Below are 15,172 nucleotides of genomic sequence, written 5' to 3'. Positions count from 1 at the left end.
TATATTTCAAAAGTCTTCCTTTTCTCCCCCACTTTTTCCTTTACATTCTTTATTTTTGATTTCCAAAATTTGTGTGCTTACATGCTTTTCTGCTTATTTATCTAACTCAGGGCATATTGGACTTGCTGAGTTGATATTCAAGCTTTGTTGTTTTGCCATTTACCAACTTTGGTAAGTTTTTTTTTGTGTGATCTTTCCTTTAGGTACTTTCCCACTTCTCCACTTCTAATAATCCAATTAAACATTTCAGACATTTTAATATAACCTCACCAGTTTCTGCAGCTTATTCATGGTCTTTAGTCATCCCCCTTCCAATTGGATAATTATACTTTACCTATTTTCAAGTTTAATGATTATTTTTCTCCATAATTTTCATTCTGCAGTTAAACCATCTATTTAGTTCCTTGAAATATCTGAGTTTTTTAATCTCGTAGGTATCTTTCCTTTCATTCTATGTTAATTTCCTTTACTTCAGTGAATAGATTTGCAATGTTATTTTAATTTTTAATGAAAATTGCTGCTCATTGGTAATCTCGGTGTTGAACTGGTTTTTCATTTTCCTGGTTCTTTATTTTTATGAATATCTTCTGATTTATACTTGATGAATCAACAAACTGTGACCCTAAGGAGGGAATAACTCCCAGGTCTTGTACATAGCATGCCCTCAAAGCTACTTGTTTATGTATTCTCCAGAGCTACGTTCAAGTGACATTGAAAGTGTTGCATACTAAAACAAAGCCCATACAACTCACAAACATGAGATATATACTCTTTAAACACCTTTTAGGGAAAGGAGTTTGCTGGCTCATGTATACAGATTTTGGATTCTATAATATTCCTTCAAAGAATTTCTTAGTTTTTGTTTTCACAGGTAATTAAATTCATTAGATTTCAACTGTAAGCTTGGTCTTTTTTTTTTTTTTTTTAAGCTTGGTCTTTTGTACAGTGAAACAGTTCTAGGTTATCTGTGGTGTGTGTTGTGTATGAATGAGTCAAAGTCCATTGAAAATCTTAGTTTCTTGTGGGGATCTTTCTATAGTTTTTGTAGCTTTGTCTATCTCAGTTTCTTTCTTTATGATGGTGTGTTTCTCACCATTGTCTCAGAGACCAGAGTCAAATTATGACATCTTTATGGTCAAAGTTTTTAAAATGATTAATTTCTTTGGTACCGATTTCTCTAGTTTGCCCTCAAAATTTGGTTGTCTTTGTGCTATTCCTAAAGACTACAGGGCATAGTTATTAATTATTACCTTTCAGGAATGTTGGTTTTGGGGAACTTAATTTACCAGTGGGATAGAGGATCTGCAAAGATCCTCTTAATTCTGGAACTTTTATCTTTCAAATATTTCAAGTATTTCCTTCTCATACTTTTCTTTGGGACTTCAGCCCACAGATGTTGACTGCTCTATTCACTAATTTCAACACTTCCTAGTGTATTGAACTGAAGGATCTTTTGCAGCTTCCTGCTGAACTACATTTTTCTTCCCATACCGGTTGAACAACTCTGTCATTAACAGTCTTAAAGTGTAAGAAACTTGAAACTTATCTATCAGTGGCCAAACCTTATTTGTTAAGGGATAAAGTTTCTAACACATAAAAGATACAGATTAAAAAAATTTCCACTAAAAAAGAATTACAATTAATGACTAAACTTCAGTCACTTCATTTTTGCCATTCTCTTTGTTTTCCATTGCTTTTCATCCTTTGCTGTAAGATCATATTCCATTTTTCTCAATGAATATCATTGAGAAGTATAAAGTATCTATTATATAGACCTGTTGGCAGCAAGCATTAGTTTTTGTTTCCTTGAATGGATCTTTATCTTTCAGTCTTGAATAAAATTTCAGCTGACATCAGGATTGGCAGTTTCATTTTACTATTATTTCTTCTTTGAATACATCATGCATGTACATCCTTATATTGGTGCCAAGATATAGTCTTTACCATGTTCTTATCTCAAAAGAAAGCTTTTATCTCTTCCTGTGATTTATTTAACTGGAGATTATACAAAGATAATATTTAGTAGTAAGTAAGTTTCTTCTAATGGCTTATATATAAAAATTTTTAAATATTAAATCATATCACATATTCTTTATGGATACAAATGTCATAAAAGTTTAAGTTACTGATAACTTTGATTACATTCATTAAATCCCTAATGTTAAAATATCTTTGTGTTCTGGGGAAAACAGCCACATGATCATGGTGCACTTTTTATGTTTTTTTAATAATCATCTGGCAAAAGTTGTGTAGTATGTTCAAATTCAAGGGCATAAAATAGGGCAGACATCTATTCTTACAGTTTTTTAGAATTCCTTTTGGTATTAGTGTTACAATAATTTTAGAAATGTATCCATTATTTTTTCTTTAAAGAACTTAGATAAGATATAATCATCTGGGGAAGATTAATTATGAGTTTTTAATATCAACTCATTATAGGACAATAACAGGTAGTATGATGTAATTGGAAAGTAGGTTTTACAACAGTATTCCATAACTGAGCTACATTCATTATAAAATATGTAGTTATTGAAATTGTAGTTTGGGAGCTAATATATTGAAGAGTAAGGGGTTGCATGTTCAGAGATTATTGCTTCCATGTGTATGTATCTGAAATTGCTTTGGGACAAACTTTAGATTTTTTAAAGACTGATTCTTTATTGGGCACTCTAGATAGCCCTGGACCCAGGCTATAACCCAAACTGTCCTCCAAATCACTATCCTCCTGCTTGAGCCTCCCATGTATTGGAATTCTAGACCTGTACCACCACACCCAGTTCAGAACATCTTAAAAGACTGAAAAATGGGTACAAGTTATTTTGGAGATAAACCATAGTATATTAGTACACAATTAAATTTCCATTCAATTATATAGTGTACTTTAGTAAGTTAGATATAAAAGTCTTCTTGGGACAAATATCTAATATTTTGTGTTCTTAATGATTTTTTTTCACTGGGAAGAAAAATGAATAAGTATTATCTATATTATTTTATCAACATGGTTTAAAATTATGAGTAGTTTATATCCGTTGTGAAGTCCCATGCAAAATATTTTAAATTTGGAAATACTTTTCTTAATTGATGAAGTAAGTGGTTATGCAAAGCAAATAAAAAAAGAATATGTGAGTATTTTAAGCTTCTTATTCTACCCTACTCTTAGGAAGAGCATAGTATTACCTAGCTCTAGCTGAGACATTCCTCTCTTTAAAGGTAAAAAAGCCTATACTATATCTTCTGCCGTGCTTTTGAGAGTTCACTTTGAATTCCTTCACTTGAGTTGTTTTTTAGAAAAAGACAGTAATTTACTTAATACAAGTTCTCTAGACTCCAGAACCAAACATGTGCACAGTATCTCCTCTGAGTGCTTTAGTTTAGTTGGCTATTCTTATCTTGAAAAGCTACCAAATTTGCTTCCTATGCTCTCAGTATAAATAAGAATCTATTACAATACATGCTGTTTTGGATAGCAGATAATGATGGAATATCCCAGTTTAGACCACTACAGTGCTCAGAAAGCAAGTATTATTCTAAAATTACAATATAGAATACTAAATTTTTAGTTCTGTAAGCATTAGATAACTAATGAGCTTGACAGAAATAGTTATTTTATAAAACAACATATTGAATAGATCATTCTTTGGTGAAAATCTAGCATTAGACTCTGCAATATTAAAACATTCTTGAGAGAAAGCTCTTGAATTATATCAAATGTTTAGAAATTCAAATAGTCAAGTTAGAGATTGATATGTAAATACATCCACAAAAAGACATGATTAACAAGTTGTTTCTGTTGAATTTCAAGAGCATAAAATATTGAAGGGGAGCAATATTATGTAGGCATTCTTTAAAATAATTCCCTGCATGAATTTCTGAGAAAAATGCAAATAAAAAGCACACAAGATAAATTATATCTTGTATTTGTTTGAAGTATTTTGAAACAGGAAAAACATCTTTCACAGAAGATAGCATGGAGTAATTAAAATATATTGCACTCATCATGGATGATAAATTTAAGAGTTTACAGGCCTGGTAGCTCATGCATGTATTCCTTCCTTCTCAGGAAGCTAAAATCTGAGGATCACGATTCAAAGCTACCCTGGGCAGGAAAGTTCATGAGACTCTTATCTCCAATTAACCACCAGAAAGCTGAAAGTGGTCTGTGGCATTTGCCTTGAGCTGAAGAGCCCAGGGACAGCATCCAGGTCCTGGGTTCAAGGCTGCAACCACACATAAACAAAAAAGAAAGAAAAAACTTTACAAACTTTTAAATGGATGTAAGTAGGAAGATAATACTTTAGCAGTTGTAGCATACTCAGTATTAGATTTGTAATATTCCTGTTTGAAATATTAATTTAAATATTTTCTTCTTAATGTATTTAGTAGATTATAAATTAGCTTGACTTTTGTTGTTATTTTTAGTCTGTTTTGAGTATATTTACCAGAGTAAACCTCCCAAAATAGCCCTTATATTTATCAAACTATTGTCAACAGCCTTCCTTTTTTCAGCAAATGGGAGTGTAGTCCTTCCTGTTTCTTTTCTTTCTTTTTTTCCTTTATCTTTTTATTTTTCTCTTTTTCCCTCTGTTCTTTTTTTGGGGGGGGGGGGGAGAGTGTTCATGGGGCTTGAACTCTGGGCTTGGGCATTGGGCCTGAGCTCCTTTTCTTGTTCAAGGCTAGCACTCTACCTCTTAAGCCACAGTGCCACTTCTGGCTTTTTCAGTGATTAATTGGAGATAAGAATATCACAGATTTTCCTGTCCAGGCTGGCTTTGAACAGAGATCCTCAGATCTCAACCACCTGAGTAGCTAGGATTGCATTAAACCACCAGCTAAGATTTAATTTTATTAAGCAAAATTTCCATTTCTATGCATTACCCTTGTGTCAAGTATAAATAACCTATGTATTATGCTAGCTATTTTTTAAAATATTAACAGTACCTATAATACATTTTTATACAAATACTATTGTTCTATCAAATATTTTTTACTTCAACTGACACTTGTAGCCCCTGTGCTCTTCTTTACAGAATGTGATTTGTATGGGGCTATGGTGCAGAGTAGAAGGTGAGAAAGAATGCAGGAGCAAACTTGATCCGCCCATGGATGGGACAGACTGTCTCCCGGGTAAGGTATGTCATTCCTGTTCCTTGAATTCACTTGTGTCTTCTCTTGCCAGGATGGATACACAGGTATCCATCTTAACTTTGATGGAATAATTTGCCTCACGCAAATGTGAGCATTTTGCCAATCTTTAGTTTTTTAAGTTTTATATTTTATCAACCTTATGGATGCTTCATTAATAGTGATATTTTTATTGCTGTTAATTACAATACTGAATTAGATTTATGTAGCACTTTCACAAAAAATGAGTTTTTTGTTTTTATTATTTAAACAGAAGTAAAATAAGCACAATAATAGCATAATTATCAAAACTTCTGGAAGCAGTGAATCCTTTCAACTGAAAAATATTGTCTCTGTGCTATGTTGAAAAATGAACTTTACAATTTAGGTGGCGGGGAGGGGGCAGGGGTGTAGTAGTTGTGGCAATGGGAGGGAAGGGATGGGAGAGGAAAAAGGAAGAGGCAACAATGCTTGATAAGAAGTGTACTCATTACCTTGCTCATGTAATTGTAACCCCTCTGTACAGTATTTTCACAATAAAAAAATCTTATTAAAAAATATTGTCTCTGGAGCACAACTGAGTATCTTTTATTTTTTCTGGTCAATATGAGCACTATAAATAGAATATTCAAATTGACATTTGGAGATTATCAAATGTTTGGCTAAATTAATTAAGCATGCTTTATGAGGGCTAAGGAAATTTTGGGTATATGTTTCAAGATCAGAATCATTGTTGCTGAAGCATAGTTTTCCATTCAGGAATATGAAGTATTTTGATCCCATGTGTACTTATGGTGAACTGAAAACAAAAATTAGAGGTCAATACGCCACATAATTTTTGAACTTGTGTAGGAAAACAATAATGTGGAATGCTTTTCTTTTTGTTCATTAATGCTAAGATTAGAAACCTGACTTTTGAAGGACATGATTGTTCATTATATTTAAAAACAAATGGCAGCATCCATACACAGATTTCCTGGGTGTGAGTTACTTAAAAAATTAACTTATGTGGAATATTTTAAAAACTCATCACTGCAAAAAAGATGAAAACCTATAGCTTATTTCCGGAAACTCTTCCTGAGTTAATACTTAAGCATATGCCCGAAGAACCACAGGTACCCTCATGTATACACAAGGCTGACCATGTGAGCAGGCAACCAACAATGGTGAGAAGTACAAAACAAAAAATATTAAGTAGCAGACCATTGAACCTAAGTTTGGAGGCTCACACTTAAAATCCTAGCTACTCAGGAGAGTGAGAATTAAGGATTTTGCTTTAAGGCCAGACCAGGCAGGAAAGTCTGTGAGACCCTTATCTCCAGTTATCCACCAAAAACTCATAAGGAAAAGCATGGTTTATGTCTTAGAGTACTAATCAAAAAAAGTTCAGGGACAGTGCCCAGTTCCAGCACAAAAAAAGTGAGTTAGATAAGTACATATCAACATAAAAAATCCAGGAGACATGGAGGTTAATACAGGTATGTCAAAAAAAAAATGATTCTTTATGTTATGCTATTTGAGACTTAAGGAAAGCAGAGGTTGCAAACAGATGTGAACATACATATGTAATTTTAGACTCATAAAATTTAGTTTGAAAATATAAATTACAAACTAATCAGCAGTTAACCTTTGGGAAAGAAAGTGGCATTCAATGGGAGTAAGCCAAAGAGCAGTGAGAGTGACTACAACTTTTATCTATATCATCCTTGAATTCTTTATATAAGCAAATTAGCCATTTATTATTTCTGTAATTTCACCAATTAACAAAAGGGAAATAGTATACACCTTGTATAAATGTAAACTCTTTTTTTTGCCAAGGATAGAAATATTTTAGCACTAGATATGATCAATAAGAAAATAGTTCCTCAAAGGAAACTTAAGTAGTCAGAATTTTAGTCTGCCTCATTTTTTACCAGGCAATACTACGAATAACATTGCTGAGTAATAAAACCCTGCCATGGCAATAATTTCCACCATCCCTGCATCTCTAAAGCAGTAATACATAGACATGACTAACCATTCAGCTTTGAGTCTTTAAGAATTACATAGCCATTCATCTCATTTACTTCTTTCTTTAACATCTCTATTTTTATAATCTATGATCCTAAATCTTTTTGTATTGTGACTTTTTTCATGATTTTGAGATTTTTTTTTATGTTTTGGAAGTTCTCTGATTTGAACTCAGGGATGCCACTTGCTGTGCAACCACTTTATTTCTTGAGTTATGTTTACAGCGCTTTTTGCCCCAGTTAATTTTGAGAAAGTTCCTCACTTTTTCCCTGGGCCAGCTTCCTGCTATATTTGGGATGAAGGGCACATACCATTATGCCCATCTATTTGTTGACATAAGATCTTGCAAACTCTTTGTCTTGCCTAGCCTCAAACCTCCATCTTCCCAATCTTTACCTGATAAGTAAATGAGATCCAGGAATGATCCATTGGCACCTGGCTGAAATATTCTTGAGATCTCTAAATTAAACACTCCTTCAGCAACTGAAACTGTAATTGGTCATCAAAGTATATTTTATTTCCATAATCACATGCTTAGTGAATTGAAATAGCTGACTGACTTAGTCTCTTAGACAATGTATGTTTTTTTCTGGTTCTGTTTCTTCTGTTCTAGTTGTTATAGAAACAATCATATAAATAGCTTTCAATGCCACTTATGTTGTGTAGGATGGTGGTAAAATATTGGAATGCTGGCAACCTCACACAAAACACTTCGAGCTCTGTGCAATGCAAACTCACAAAAAATTATACATACTAAGCACTTATAACACTAATGATGTCAACTGTACTGCATAAATTTAGTTCTCTAAGTGAATTTAAGTCTGAGAACCTATCTACAGAATTCGGTGATTCAAAAGGACATAGAAAGCCAGGCACTGATGACTCATGTTTGTGATCCTACCTATTCAGAAGGCTCGAACTGAAGACCTCAGTTGGAAGCCAGCCTGGCAGGCAAAGCCATATGAGACTTTTATCTCTACCTAACCAGCAAAAAGCTGAAACTGGAGGCATGGCTCAAGTGGCAGAGCACCAGCATGAGCCACATGAAAGCTCACAGCCCTGAATTCAAGCCTTCATGCCTACACACACACACACACACACACACACACACACACACACACACACACACACACACACACAATGAGATGATTAATATTCCATTTTAGACAGCATTTCCAAAGAAACAGATTTTTTCTCTTTTGTTTAGCTGTTATCTTTGTACAATTGCATCTTAGTATATATTTACAATTTGTATTTATCAGAGATTAGAGTTGATAAATGTGATTAAAATCTAATAAATGTATAAATATATATTTATATGTATATGACTATATGCATATGTGTTCTATTATGTACATGTATCACTATGTGAGTATATGCATATGAACATTTATTTTATATGCATATGTGTATTACTGTGTTGTCTCAAATAGGGAGAAGGAAAGTTAATTATAAGTTTACTAGGACTGTAAATTTATGTGAAGAGTTTTATGTAATACAGTTTAGTTGTTTACTTTTCAAAGTTGAGATCCCTAAATTTGCACTTATCACTTTTTGTTGGAAATAAATAAGACTGTAACATCCTCATGACCTTCACGTGCATATATAACGAGCCTTGGGCTTTCTTCCTTTTCTTTGCCCTCTTCCATAGTGTGTCCAGATTTGGACCAGGATACTTTGACACACTCATGACTTCTTCTAATCACACATTCTCATGGACTTCTTGCACATGGAAAGTTCAAACCATAGTACATTCAGATTTTTAAACCATGTCTTGTCCCAGAAATTGTCAATATTATATATTCCTTTAGAACTTTCATCAATCAGGATCATATACCAGAAAAATTCTGGGTTTTGAAACCTGTGTGCTATACAGGCTGAAAAGTACAAACATATAATATATGGCACTCGCAATTTTATGGGAATCATCATTAGGATCATTTTATATATGAATCCAACAAACTGTACTGTATAACTGAGTACTGGGGGCACATTCCTGCTAGCTCCTCAGGGTGCTGAGACAAGGGGAATTGCCATTTGAGGCCAACCTAAGGAAAAGCCTCTAGAAAACATGTGTTCACGGTCTAATTAAAAACAACCAGTGAGCACTTTCCTTATATTTAGCAAGCATCATCTAAAAGGCACAAAAGTTAGTTCCTCTAGTTCCATGCGGAGCTCTGATTCTCTGAAATGTGAGAAACCTCAGGTGTTTTGCAGTCCTTTATCGAAACTCCACAGATTTGTATATCCACATAGGCTTGTATGTCAGTTTCCAGATTTCTTCACCTGCCAGATGTGTTGTAGTTCAAGTTATGTGCAAGTCTAGATCCAACTCCTTCTCTAAATAATCTCAGTTTGTTATGAACTCTGGCTCAGCCTTTTACTGCCAGACTGCTGCTAAATGGACAGTATACACCCAATGGGGACAGGGAAACCTTAAATAGGCCAGCACATTGCAAATGAACTGAAGTTTGACACCTTGTACATTAGCATTCTTGCCAATAACTGATAATGTTAAGCTCTTAAAACCAGTAAGTGGTGCAGAAGTTTTCTCTCTGTTTTCCTTCTTTTCCAATTTTTACTCCTCCTCTTCCTACCAAATCCCCAATTGTTTAAAGACCACCCTAGCTCAATGATAAGAACTGCACGGTTAAATTTAAAACTTCTTAAATTTGAAAGAGATTGAATTTGAGTTCTGACATTATTAGAAAAATCTACAAAGACGAGTTATTTTATCACAGATTGAAACGTTTACTGAGTTAAACTAAAAGTAATAGCGTCATCTTCTAAATATTCTCTTATAAAACATAAAACATGCACCTAAAATAAATTTAAGTCAAGGAAGATCAAGAAATATCCGAATGGTGGGGCGCTGGTAGCTCACACCTGTAATTCTACCTACTCAGGAGATTTAAGATTGGTGGATTGTGTTTCAAAGCCAGTCCAGGCAGGAAAGTCTGTGAGACCCTTATCTGTAATTATGAAAAGGAAAGGAAAGAAAAAGAGAAAGGGAAAGGGAAAAGGAAAAAGAGCCAAAAGTGGAGCTGTGGCTCAAGTAGTACAGTACAAGCCTTAAGTTCAAGCCTCAGGCCCAGCATGAAAAGAAAAAAGAAATAGAAATACCAGAGTTAACAGAATTTTGGTAGATTTCTGGAAACTATCATTGGTAATATTAATGATATGTATTTATTAATGTACTGTACTTCATCTCCATTATATGTTATCAACGCACTTAATATTTCATTCAATCCCTGATTAAAGCCTAGGTAACAAGGTAATTAGGTGAATAGTCACACTTTGAAAAGAAATGAAATTCTGAACAGTAATTTCTTTAAAACAACTTGCTCAACAATTTTATTTTATGATCAGTAAAGTAAATGTCCCTGATCTTTTCTTATTATTCTCAATATGATTTTGTTAATGTTTCTAACATGTTTGCTTGGACCATTATCAGTGTGATTTTTCTGAATTAGAAAAAAAGAAAGTTTTCAGAAGAAAAACTTTGTTTACATATTTATGTTTGAAATATAACAGTAAGTCTTCCAGAAGAAAAGAAAGCATAAAGTCCTAAAACAAAATACATTACTGACATTGTTAATAAAAATGGTTAAATTTGTATAAATGGCTGCTTTTTTTAAATTTTATTTTATTTTATTTGTGAACATACTGTACAGAGGGGTTACAATTACATGGGCAGGATAATGCGTACATTTCTTACCAAGCATTGCAGCCTCCTCCTTTGGTTTACCCTTCACATCCCTTCCCAGCCTCCCCCCTCTCCCCCAATCCCAGTCCTTCTCCTTCCCCCCCTTCCCCCCCTCCACCGACGTTGTAAAGCTCGTTTTGGACATGACAACTTGTACTTCTCATTGTTGCAACAGGTCCACCTGCATCCTTAAACTAAATGGCTGCTTTAACCTAGTTTCAGAAATACATTTATTGATGATTTTCCCATCTGTATACATGACTATGCTTCTTGTATCTGTTTCAAATTCTGTTTCTCAGAATGTCTTAGCTTTTCTTTTCTGGTTTTGCAACTTTGGATTCTCTGTCCATTACCTTCACCCTAACTCTATCACAGGTATTAAGTTTTCAGTGTGACAGTACTACTGCACTGTACTGCTGGGTACTGATCTCAAGATGTGAGAACTTTGAGAATTTGATCATTATACTACTATGACAAAAATGTGTGCCAAGTTACTCTTTAACAAAAATATTGTTGATGGGGCTGAAAAGGTGGTTTAGTGACTAGCATGTATGAAGCCCGGGGTTTGATTCCTCAGTGCCACATAAACAGAAAAGGCCAGAAGTGGTGTTGTGTCTTAAGTGGTAAAGTGATAGCCCTGAGCAAAACAAGCTCAGGGACAGTACCCAGGCTCTGAGTTCAAGCACTAGGACTGTCTCCCCCACCCCCCTCTCTCTATATATATAATATATATTAAAGGGGATGTACAGAGGGGTGCAGTTACATAAATCAGGTAAAGAGTATATTTCTCTGTCAACAATATCACCCCTTCCCTCACTCTCAGTACTTATTTATTATCTTTTGCAATTTCTTGTATTTTGAGCCATAGTAGAACTAGTTTACCTACCTTAATTCCAGTGACTGTATAGGCCAGTGAATGACTTTGCCTTGTGCCTTGATTTGTTCACCTAAGACATAACTTTTGGAATAGTGGTGTAAGGCTGGAGAGTGTACCAGTAGGATCCCAGCACCTGAGCACCGGGCTGGAGAATGGAGCATGTGGAGTTCCTGCAGCCGAACCTGCAGCTCTGGGACCAGCAGTCGAGAACGCAGATGTCCTGGGTAACTCGCAATTCCTAAATTAGGAGAGGGAACTTTTCTTCAATTTGGAAATGCAAAGATTTACCCATAATCTATGTTGTAAAGACAGAGAAATTCTTTAATTTCTACTCCACTTTGGTAAACTAAAAACTTCCTTGAATTATTTATTTATTTATTTTATATACACATTCCCTTTTATATGAAAATACAGGCCAGAATAAAATGAGGGAAACGACAAAAGTTTTTTTAATGAATCCAGTAAAATGTATTTAAGCATAAAATATGTATTAGAAAGTGTATCATTATTTAAAAGAACTGTGAAAAAAGTGCAAATTAGGTAGAACCTTAGAAAAATAGAGACAGAACAAAGTGATGATAAGAAGCTGAAAGGAAAAACAATAGCTCATGGAGCCATGCAAAGTTTATTGTACAATTTGCTTGTTCACTGCCAATGAGCCTAGAGAGACCAGTGTGAAAAGGTGATTTCAGCTCCTTTGCTCTGACTGCCAGTGAGGACTCTGTGGCACCATTCAGTCACAGCAGTGTCAAAGATTATGAGTTTATTTGAAAACATACCAACAATTCTAAGGACTAAACTTCCCCATGGGAACCAGTCTCTTTCTCTTCCTCCCTTGATTCATTTTCATGACAAGTTGTTTTCTATTCTTCATATAGTTTAGAAGATAATTAAAGTTGAAAAACATATATTGCTTAGAAGAAATAAACATATGAATATCCTAGATATTGTTTAAAATATTCATCTCAGAAAAGTAGATATTTTATTAATATAATGGTTTTTGATCTTTAAATTTTTTATAATAAAAATATAAAAATGATTATTCATACTGTTTTTTTCTAGGCTAAGTTCTGAAGCAAGGGATTGTAATGGTCCCAGAAAACAATACAGAGTATGTGAGAATCCACCTTGTCCTGCAGGTTTGCCTGGGTTCAGAGACTGGCAATGTCAGACCTATAATTTTAAAACTTCACACCCAAAGCAGGTCCTTCCATGGCAAGCTGTCATGGACGAAGGTAAGACTGCAAGGGCACCACCATCTCAGTTGAGTCGAGTTCTAATCTTCCCAGGTGCTTTTTTGAAACAGCAGTAGCACTTTTATTTTTTTTAAAGAATATCTTCTAGATATTTGTGAATTTTATTTTTTTCTTTCTTTCCTGATACATGACAAACACAAGAAATAACAAAATATAGTTTTAAAATATAATGAGATATTACTACATACCTGTTAGAAACACCAAATGCTAGTGAAGATGACACAAACAATGCATATCTCAGACACTGTGGGTGAAAATACAAAATGGTACAAATGGTGTTGCTCATTAGTTTTTTTGTTTTTTTGTTTTTTTGTTTTTTTTTCTGGTCATGGGCTTGAACTCTGGGCCTGGGCGCTGTCCCTCAGCTCTTCAGCTCAAAGCTAGCACTCGACTTACTTGAGCTACAGTGCCACTTCCTATTTTCTGGTGGTTTATTGGAGATAAGAGTTTTATGGCCTTCTCTGCCCAAGCTGGCTTTGAACCGCGATCCTCAGATCTCAGCCTCCTGAATAACTAGGATTACAGACATGAGCCACTGGCTCCGGGCTGCTCGTTACTTTTGAGACAGAGTCTCCATCCCACTTGGCCATGTACACAACCACAATCTGTCTATTTCCAGTCACGGCTTGCATTGCAAGCATGTGCCACAATGTCCAGGTTACTTTCACTGAGATGGAATTTTGTCTGTTTTTCTCCCCTGACTGTCCTGGAGCAGTCTTCCCAATCTGAGCCTCCCAAATTTCTAGGATTACAGATGTAAGCCACTAATGCCTGTATTTTATAAATTTATTTTTATAAATAAAATTGTGCTCGCTAGGCAAGTACCGTACTTCTTGAGGCATGTCCAAGTGGGATCAATCTTTTTTTTATTTTTTAGGTTGGACAGATGAATAAGATCATGTTGTATTTGTCTTTCTGTGGCTGGCATTTTTCACCTAACATAGTAATATGAGCTCTATCCATGGTCACAAATGAAAAGATTCCAATCTTTTTTCAGGACTTACTAGTATTAAATTGTGGTAAAATACCACATTTCCTTTATCCATTTATCAGTTGCTCTGTTAGGCTATTTCAATTTCTAGTTCATTATAAATGGTGTTACAATGAACACTGAAATGTGGATACTAATTTCAAATGTTTTGAAGATATTAGTAGTGTGGTTACCAGATTGTATGGCAGTTCTATTTTAATTTGTTGATGGACTTTAATCATATCTTCAGTGATAGCTGTTCTACCTTACATACATCAGCAGTGTGCAAAGGTATCTTTCCTCTTCAGTATTATTAACACTTGCTCTTTTTTTTTTCTTTATCAGGACTGTAGCTTGAACTCTTGAACTTAGAGCCTGGGTACTGTACCTGAGTGCTCTATTTCTTGAGCCACAGCTTTACTTCTGGCTGTTGGGTGGTTAATTGGAGACAAGAGTCTCAAGGACTTTTCTGCCCAGGCTAACTTTGAACCATGATCCTCAGATCTCAGCCTCCTGAGTAGCTAAGATGACAGGCGTGAGCCACCAGAACCCAGCAGCACTCATTTTCTTGAGTATTTTTGTAAAAACCTTTCTCACTGGTACAAGGTGATATTTAATTTTAGTTTTGATTTGTATTCAACAGCTAAGATTTGATAATTTTGCCAAAACGACCAGCTGAGTATTTCATTCTTTGTAGTCTTCATACATTATAGTGCTTTAAGAGAAAATGTTCTACACAATCTTTTAAAAAATTCTAAAGTCTTAACAGCATGTGGCATTTTAAAATACAAATGGCTACATATTTTATTCTTTTTTTAATTTAATTTAATTTTATTTGTGAACATACTGTACAGAGGGGTTACAATTACATGGGCAGGATAATGCATACATTTCTTACCAAGCATTGCACCCTCCTCCTTTGGTTTACCCTTCACATCCCTTCCCAGCCTCCCCCCTCCCCCCCCAATCCCAATCCTTCTCCTTCCCCCCCTTCCCCCCCCCGCACATATTTTATTCTTATATGTCATATAAAGCTATGACTAGTAGGATGTAAAATGGATATTATTTTAGTAGTGAACATTCATTTTTAAAGAAAATAAATGTATGGCTTTAACATTCAGATATTTAACAATCTCAATGTGCTAAGATTTGCCTGTCTCCCTCTATAATACATATTTTGGAAAGGGTTGATCTCTTAAATCAAGATAGAAGCTGCCTGCCAAGTAATGGCA

The 15,172-nt window shown here is 34.7% G+C and overlaps 1 protein-coding gene across 1 annotated transcript in view; it reads left to right on the top strand.

Annotated features, from left to right (window-relative positions):
* Adamts19 (ADAM metallopeptidase with thrombospondin type 1 motif 19) overlaps positions 1-15,172 on the top strand; it is a 251,702-nt gene that overhangs the window by 145,060 nt on the left and 91,470 nt on the right. Inside the window, exons 11-13 of the mRNA XM_070036428.1 lie at positions 5,028-5,129; positions 11,808-11,938; positions 12,777-12,949. Of these exons, the coding sequence (XP_069892529.1) occupies positions 5,028-5,129; positions 11,808-11,938; positions 12,777-12,949 (406 nt within the window). The remainder of the gene's footprint in view (positions 1-5,027; positions 5,130-11,807; positions 11,939-12,776; positions 12,950-15,172) is intronic.

The sequence above is a fragment of the Dipodomys merriami genome, unplaced genomic scaffold (genome assembly GCF_024711535.1).
Source record: "Dipodomys merriami isolate MVZ:Mamm:240054 unplaced genomic scaffold, mDipMer1.0.p SCAF_27, whole genome shotgun sequence".
In the NCBI taxonomy this organism is placed as follows: domain Eukaryota; kingdom Metazoa; phylum Chordata; class Mammalia; order Rodentia; family Heteromyidae; genus Dipodomys; species Dipodomys merriami.
The sequence above is the reverse complement of the archived record's forward strand: the minus strand, read 5'-3'. Positions and strand labels throughout refer to the sequence as shown.